The following is an 8,540-nucleotide window of genomic DNA, read 5'->3' as shown; positions in this document are numbered from 1 at the left end:
AGGCTTGTATTTCGTTACCGATCATAGATTTATCCCGCTCTAACGAATCAGGAATAAGAAAATATGTATAACCATTTTGTCATTTCTTTCATTCATTATTCATGTTCATGCCGAACAGCTGAGTCCGGTATCCCGCCAGCGGAGCATCGCTGTTGGCGGAATGTTTCGGAAGTGGGACACGAAGCCGTTATTTTTATGTGAAGAAATCACTCGAAAATAAAACCCCGACCAGAGAAGGACGAATTTCAACACTCCTTGTGTTTCTATTGAATTCTGGGACATTTTGCGACATCTGCTTTTCCGGCCCCCGACGTCTACATTTTGGTTCTTCGCCCGAGATCATCCAGCGCTTTGCCGAGATAAGTACGGTGCCAAAATCCCCACCATATATGTATATACATACGCATATATATTGCTGCGATCAAAATCCGCTCACTATCAACTAGTGGCCACCTGCGCAATAATATATGTATGTTCGTGTGTATATTCTGTATGCATCCTTTCCCTTTTATGTTATCAACCAATCAACTTAAAAACACCAAATAAAAAATCAAAATTCGCCACCCAAACTTTCACATACACAAAAACATACAGACATTCCATGTATGTTGGCCGATCGATGTACATACATATGTCCATTGCATCTGCATACATTGCGTACATGGCACATACGCAACGTCGTACATCTGCATGGTCATAGGGTGTTTCATTAATTGCCAGAACATTCAAACAGACATTAATATCATCCAACATATGTACATACATATATTCATGTTATTGTTTATTTTCACATACACGAAAGCTTCCACACACACGACAAGCACAGACGATTTGTTGGACCGGCAGATAAGAACCGGCTGCAGCCAACACTAGCGACGAACACATCCACGAACACAACCCCCAGCGCAGTAAGAAAAAAAAAGAATAACAAAAAAACAAATTTAAAAGCAACCATCGGCGCTAATATTTACATACTGCATATATATATGTGTGTACCAGCATATGTACGTATGTGTCAAGGTAGCCACTCTAGGGCCATACACGGCATATTCCAATAAGGGACCGTTCACACTGACACTAGAACTCAAGAACTCCGTTCTTGATTTATTCGCATATCCGATTCGCATATATCGTCTCAAAAAATTGGCGGAACATCCACGCTTATCCAGCATCCCACATCGACAATTATAGTCCAGCGTGATCCAGTGCCCTCATATCTGTTTTTTTTTTTTTTCTCAATCGATAGCAACATTTATTCCGATTATTGTGTATTCCGCGCAAGTTTTATATAAAACGATAACATAATTTGTAACGATTACCATTGGTTTTTTTTCAAGCGCAATCCGGCGCCCCTTACCTTTGTCTAAATCGATTAATTCCGATTATTCATATTTCTTTTGATTTTGTCTCTCGCTCAACACAGCGACCCCGGTGTTTTTTTTTTTTCAATTGGTTGCACGCTTTATCCAGCGTCCCCGTATTTGTCCAAGCGGACAGACTGTTTCGCCCCCGCACGGTTCTCGGCTCCTCCGAGAGCTTAATATGCCAATTGGCCACGGTGAGGAAGTAAAAAACCCGTTTGACTGTTTCTAAAACGTCTCAACGAGTTAGAGCCAAGAGCGAGTCCTCTGTGCCCTTCAAAAGCCCACTCGAAGCAAAAGCCCATCGACAACTCCACGAAAATCCACGAGCACGTCGCTCCAAGTTCCACGGTCAGCACCGAACACGAAACCGAATTTAGACTTCTCACCCCAAATTACTAGAGCAACCGCAAAAATGGCGCAAGCCGAGGCAGACAGGGCCTTGATAAAATTCATGACCATAACCGATAGAGTCAACACCTCAGCAGTCACAAGTCCGTCAATCCACACAAGTAGGGTGCGACTCGAGCAGATCAGGGCCCTATGGGACAAGGTGGAGAAGGAATACGAGGCGTGCTCCGAAGCTCTGTCCGGTCTGGGATCCACAGACACAATAACAGTCATGCAGTCCAAGTATGACTACTGTTATGCCGTTTACGAGCGGTGCGCAGCGAGCCTCAACGAGATCATTGAAGAAGGTTCACGCTCGCAACAGGCCGTTCAGGCCTCCATTCCGGCGCCTCCTCAGGGAGGGTGTCGCTTACCCCCAGTCGAGTGCGACAGTTTCAGTGGGGACTATGTTCACTGGCCCACGTTTCGGGATCTTTTCTCAGCCATCTACATACACAACCCTCGGCTTTCAGAAGTTGAAAAGTTGTTCCATCTCAATGCTAAAACTAGTGGTGAGGCTAAATCCATTGTGGCCTTATCACCCTTAACCAATGATGGATTCGAATCAGCATGGAGAAACTTGCAGAATCGTTTCGAAAACAAGAGGCTGCTGGTCAACAGTCAGCTTAAGATTTTGTTTAATTTACCTTCTGTTGCCCTTGAATGCGGCAATTCCTTGAAACAGTTAGAGAGAACAATTCAAGGTTGTTTAACAGCTTTAAAAAAATAGCAAAAATCGACACCTCTAACTGGGATTGCCTGCTCGTTTTTCTGTGCTCTGCCAAGTTGCCAAAGCTAACGCTGTCTCTATGGGAACAATCCCTTATGAGTAAGACAGATATTCCACTGTGGGCTGAATTCCAGGCTTTCTTACAAGATCGTCATCGAACGCTCGAGGCGATTGAAGATTTTAAGCCAAACGCTCAATCCAGAGCACTGCGGACTGACAATAGCCCGCGGGCGATCCAGACCTCTGAGAATAGAGTGACGGTAACTCCACAATCCTGTAAACTTTGTTCGCAAGAGAACCATCCTATCCGAGTATGTCCGTTATTCTTACGAATGCCAGTCGGAGAGCGGGAGAAATATATAAAACAGCAGAAGTTGTGCTTAAACTGTTTTGCTAGAACGCATCTGCTTAGGGATTGCACTAGCACGCATAATTGCAATACTTGTAAAGGACGCCACAACACTCTCCTGCACCGAAACGGCACTCCACCAGTCCAGTCAGCGGTCAATCCTGACCACCAGGCCCACGTATCCACACTTAACCACCAGCAAGATATACAGTCCACTCCATTAACGAATCAACCGAATGTGCAAACGTTTTTGGCTGTAAACACTCAAGGGGTCCTCCTGAGTACAGCTTTAATAGAGATTTGCCATTTAGGCATCAAATACTCAGCACGGGCACTTATTGACTCGGGTTCTGAGGCAACCTTTATTTCAGAACGCTTGTTCAACTTGATTGAGTTGCCTTATGAATCCATCCATGCTCAAGTTTCAGGGCTCAACCTCACTGTTGCGGCTCAGCCCCGTAAGCGCTGTCAACTCAGCATAGGTTCTCCGGTCAAGCCCCACATCCAAATTAAGACTTCTGCATATGTACTACCACAACTGGCCGGGAGTCTCCCATCCTTTACTTTACCTGAGGACTCTTTGAAGCATCTGCCGCCTTTGCAACTAGCAGACCCAAATTTCTACCGGAGTTCGCAGATCGACGTTCTGATCGGTGCCGATATCCTGCCATCGATCATTCTCAGCGGCTCCCATCCCAATATCTGTGGCACGCTTCTTGGCCAGGAGACCATATTCGGATGGATTCTTTGCGGTCCGATCGCAACGAATCCCACAAGCAGAATATGCTCATTTTCGTCCCGACTAGCTGTCACCGAGTCCAGACTGGACAACATTCTCACAAAATTTTGGGAGGTGGAGGATGTTCCAGTGAAGCGGGTTAGGGAATCCACCTCGATTTGCGAGGAAAACTTTGTCCAATCTACCAAAAGGAACGAGGATGGGAGGTATGTGGTTTCGTTGCCCTTTAAAGAGCCTAAAAATGTCAACCTTGGGCACTCCAGGTCGATCGCACTGGCTCAGTTCCTCCGAAACGAGATTCGACTGAATAAAGACGTTGCGTCAAAAAAGCAGTACGACTCAGTCATTCAAGAGTATTTAGATTTAGGTCATATGCACCAAGTCTCTCCGAACGACTCTAATAATTTGTATTTGCCCCATCATGCTGTCTTCAAACCAGACAGCACCACAACGAAGGTTCGCGTTGTGTTTAATGCTTCCAATCCTTCATCAAACGGGAACAGCCTCAATGATATCCTTCATGCGGGGCCCGTACTGCAGTCCGATCTTACTATCCAGATTCTAAAATGGCGTTTCTTCAAGTATGTGTTCAATGCGGACATCACAAAAATGTACGGGTAAATTCAACCCATACGCGCTTTCAGAGAATCCTCTTTCGCAATAAGGATGGAGAGCTCTGTGACTATGAACTCGATACAGTCACCTTCGGCGTAAACTGTGCGCCTTTCCTAGCCATCCGCGTACTACAACAGTTGGCTCAGGATATCCGAGGCCAATATCCTTTGGCAAGTGACATCATCTTCATGTACGTCGACGATGTGCTCGCAGGCACTCACACTAAGCAGTCAGCAGTTTTAGCCATCGAGGAGCTTCGGCTGGCTCTTGAGAGTGCTGGTTTTCCATTACGGAAGTGGACCTCGAACGAAAGAAAACTCCTACAAGAGGTTCCAAAGGAGCACTTGATTAGTGCAGACTTTCTTGAGCTTGAAGAGGCTAGTACGGCGAAAACTCTTGGGATCCGTTGGCAAGCTACATCTGATAGTTTCTTTTTTATTCCAATGGGGATCCACCTCCAAACTGCTTACACAAAACGAGAGGTTTTATCTCAGATAGCCAAACTGTTCGACCCAGCAGGATGGCTATCACCTTTCGTAGTCCGAGCCAAGATTTTTATGCAGAAAATTTGGCTACGGGAGCTGAGCTGGGATCAGCCACTCCCCAGGGATCTCGCGACCCAGTGGCGGGAGTTCCTAGAAGGGTATCCTGCCCTGAAGGAGATTCGTATTCCGAGATGGGTACGTTTCCATCCAGCTGCGAAACTTCAGTACCATGCGTTTTGCGACGCGTCACAGGACGCCTATGGGGCTGCTATTTTCGTCCGAATCGAAACGAAGGAAGGCTGTTGTACCCATCTACTTACATCCAAAACCCGAGTCGCTCCTGTCAGATCCATCTCCATACCACGCTTGGAATTGTGCGGAGCAGTGCTGCTCACGGAGCTGGCAGCTCTAGTAATTTCTGAAATGCCTCCTCATGTTTATGAGACCTTTTACTGGACCGACTCCACGATCGTTCTTGCATGGCTGAGTAAGCCAGCGTGCACCTGTACAACATTCGTTGCCAACAGGGTCGCAAAAATCGAACAGGGTACCGACGGAAGCAAGTGGGGACATGTACGATCCGAAGACAATCCAGCTGATCTGGCAAGCCGGGGCGTCTCACCCCAAGAGCTGAAGGACAGCGCACTGTGGTGGCGTGGGCCAGCTTGGTTGCACCTCAAACAGGAGCAGTGGCCGAATGAGTTGTTGGTCCATCCGGAGACTGAGCTTGAGCAGCGCCCCGTCAAATGTCACACGGTCGCAGTGCCCTCAGCAGTTGAAATCCTAGAGAGGTTCTCAGCCTTTGACCGAGCTCTGCGAGTTCTTGCTTATGTGTTTCGTTTTGTGAAAAGTTGCCGGAGGGAAGGTGTAGCCTCATCGGCAGAACTCACTGCGGCGGAGTTGTCGGAGGTGCAGGAGCGGTTAATTGTGCTCACTCAGAAGAATGAGTTTCCCGCCGAATATAAGGCTTTGAGCAACAAGCAACCAGTTCCACCCGCAAGCGCAATTTCTAACCTAAACCCCTTTCTTGACGGGAATGGTGTCTTGAGAGCAAGCGGCAGGTTACAAGCATCTGAAATGCTTAGTTATGATGAAAAACATCCGATCATCCTTCCTGCACGGTGTAGGTTCGCCGAACTTCAAGTCTTGTTTATCCGTCGCATATCCTTGCATGGGGGGAATCAATTAATGATCCGACTGATCCGTTCCAAATTCTGGATTCCCAAGCTTAAAATGTTGGTGAAACGAACAATACATTCGTGCCGAGTGTGTGTCATTCACAAGAAGAGACTGCAGACGCAGTTGATGGGGAATTTGCCCCGCGCGAGGTCCACGTTTTCCAGACCGTTCACCCATACGGGAGTGGACTTCGCAGGACCATTTGACGTCAAGAGTTGTGTCGGTCGAGCCTGCAAAATCACAAAGGGGTACGTGTGCGTTTTTGTGTGTTTTACTACCCGGGCTAACCACCTCGAAGCGACCTCGGACTTGACTACAGAGAAGTTCCTGGCCGCATTCTCCCGTTTTTTCGCTCGGCGTGGGTGTCCACAACACGTCTACTCTGACAACGGGAAAACGTTTGTCGGAGCTTCCACGTCCTTATCAAAGGATTTCATTGAAGCTACCAGAACATCGGTTTTATCGCAGCACAGTCTTCAGAATGTGTCCGGGCATTTCAACCCTCCTGGCGCACCTCATATGGGAGGGCTTTGGGAGGCAGGTGTGAAGAGCTTCAAGTCGCATTTTTACAAGTACACAGCCGCTGGGAAATACACGTTCGAGGAACGGCCTACCCTCTTGGCGAAGATTGAGGCCTGTTTGAACTCCAGGCCCATCTCGCCAATGTCCGAAGATCCCACGGACCTTATCGCTCTGAGCCCTGGGCATTTTCTAATCGGTGGACCATTACTTGCGGTAGCAGAACCTGAGGTTAAAGAAGGTCCCAGCTCCATTATCAATCGGTGGCGGAGGTTGAAAGCCCTGACTCAGCAGTTCTGCCTGCGTTGGAAGGAGGAATACCTAAAGGAACTCCACAAAAGGAATAAATGGAAGTTCCCAACGCGAGATCTCCAGGCGGGAGACATGGTGGTGATCAAAGAGGAGAACTTGCCATCCAACGAGTGGCGACTTGGGCGTATCCAAGTGGTCTGTCCCGGCGTGGACGGCAAGGTCAGAGTGGCAGACGCTCTCACAGCACGGGGGGTCGTCCGAAGACCAGTGGCAAAAATGATCCGCCTTCCAATGGACTGCCCGAATGAGTCGAATGACTCCTCCATACTTTAAGTATTTTGAAAACCTGCTACTGACGAGTCCTAAGTTGTGTCGTCCTACGTCGTCCATGTGTCATGATCATCCGCATCTATCTCATCTATTTATTTATTTTGCCCATTTCTTATGTAGCCGCATATACAATGGCTCCAGCGATCCGCCACGATGTATACCGCTGTCGAGTGTGCAGGGGGGTTCACCCATTGAGGAGCTGCCAGCGATTCCGCTGCCAGCGATTCAGCCTCGCCGATGGATAGTTCCCCACCCCGCAGCTCCTTGTCAACGCCGACGGGCGCGCCTAGCTTGGTGCGGACGAGCGTCAGCATCCTTCCGACCGCTGCCGTGCTCATTGGGTCCGAGCAGAAGAGATTCGATGTGCGAGTCTTGGTGGATCCGTGCTGCCCCGTGAGTCGCATCCACGTCTCGCTGGTGAAGGCCCTCAACTTGGCCGTCACGGGTGTGGGCAACGAACGGCTGTGCACCACCGAGATTCGCTCAAAAACGTCCCGGATGAGCAAACAGCTGCTGATGCTGGTGGACGAGCAGATGCAGAGCCGGACGCCGGCACAGCCCCTGGATCCGAAGGTGCAGGACATGTTCCACAACATGACGCTAGCGGATGACCGGTGGTTCCACCCAGCGCTTGTCTCGGCTGTCCTTGGAGCAGACGTTTACGCCGACCTGATGCTGCCGGGTATCATCGCGAGCCAGGACGGCCTGCCCATGGCACAAAATTCCAAGCTGGGATGGATTCTTTCGGGACGCTGTTCTCTGTCCTAAATTTGCAAGTATTCCTCTTGCAAGGGGGGGAGAATGTTCATGCCGAACAGCTGAGTCCGGTATCCCGCCAGCGGAGCATCGCTGTTGGTGGAATGTTTCGGAAGCGGGACACGAAGCCGTTATTTTTATGTGAAGAAATCACTCGGAAATAAAACCCCGACCAGAGAAGGACGAATTTCAACACCCCTTGTGTTTCTATTGAATTCTGGGACATTTTGCGACATCAGCTTTTCCGGCCCCCGACGTCTACAATTCAGTTGCAAATAAAATTCCGCAGCGAACACACGGTGTTTCTCTCATAGAATTCTGCCGCTCAATAGGTTCTGGGCCCAGGCATTGGTGAATTTAATAAAGTTTTGGTTAAGCGGTGTGTGACTCACGATCAAGAACAATGAGTGCTCTTTATCAAATTGAAAAGTTAGAGGAGAAAAACTATGACACGTGGAAAATACAGATGCGATCTGTATTGGTGCATTCCGGGTTATGGAGTGTGACGTCAGGAGAGCTAACAGCAACGAACATTCCAGAGGGACACAGCTTTGTGGCTTTGGACAATAAGGCGTTAGCAACAATAACACTGAGTGTAAAGACACCTCAGTTGGCCTACATCAAGAATTGCTCGACTGCTGTGGAGGCATGGAACAAATTGAGGGACGTACATCAGCCAAACGGGCCTGTACGAAAGGTACAGTTGTACAAGAAGCTGCTTAACAAACGGATGGAGCAGGGGCAGAGCATGTCGACATACATAAGCGAGTTTGTGGAAATTCTTGATGGTCTAGCTGGAGTCGGAATAGAACTAAACGATGGGTTACGAACTATC

At 48.5% G+C, this 8,540-nt stretch overlaps 1 protein-coding gene across 1 annotated transcript; it reads left to right on the top strand.

Moving 5' to 3' along the window:
* The first annotated feature begins 1,776 nt into the window (after positions 1-1,776).
* LOC122624160 lies at positions 1,777-6,952 on the top strand. Its single transcript, XM_043803610.1, has 4 exons — positions 1,777-2,263; positions 2,932-3,775; positions 3,833-4,150; positions 4,216-6,952. Exons 1-4 carry the CDS (start codon positions 1,777-1,779, stop codon positions 6,950-6,952), a joined length of 4,386 nt encoding a protein of 1,461 aa, XP_043659545.1.
* The last annotated feature ends 1,588 nt before the right edge of the window (positions 6,953-8,540 follow it).

Source organism: Drosophila teissieri, chromosome 2L (genome assembly GCF_016746235.2).
Source record: "Drosophila teissieri strain GT53w chromosome 2L, Prin_Dtei_1.1, whole genome shotgun sequence".
NCBI lineage: Eukaryota > Metazoa > Arthropoda > Insecta > Diptera > Drosophilidae > Drosophila > Drosophila teissieri.
Note: the sequence above shows the minus strand (reverse complement) of the source record. Positions and strands in the feature narration are given on the sequence as shown.

Coding starts and splice junctions, on each gene's coding strand:
- LOC122624160 (XM_043803610.1), top strand. CDS start 1,777: ATGGCGCAAGCCGAGGCAGACAGGGCCTTGATAAAATTCATGACCATA. Junction 2,264..2,931: donor TCTCAATGCTAAAACTAGTG/GTGAGGCTAAAT, acceptor ATACTTGTAAAG/GACGCCACAACACTCTCCTG. Junction 4,151..4,215: donor CTAAAATGGCGTTTCTTCAA/GTATGTGTTCAA, acceptor GCGCTTTCAGAG/AATCCTCTTTCGCAATAAGG.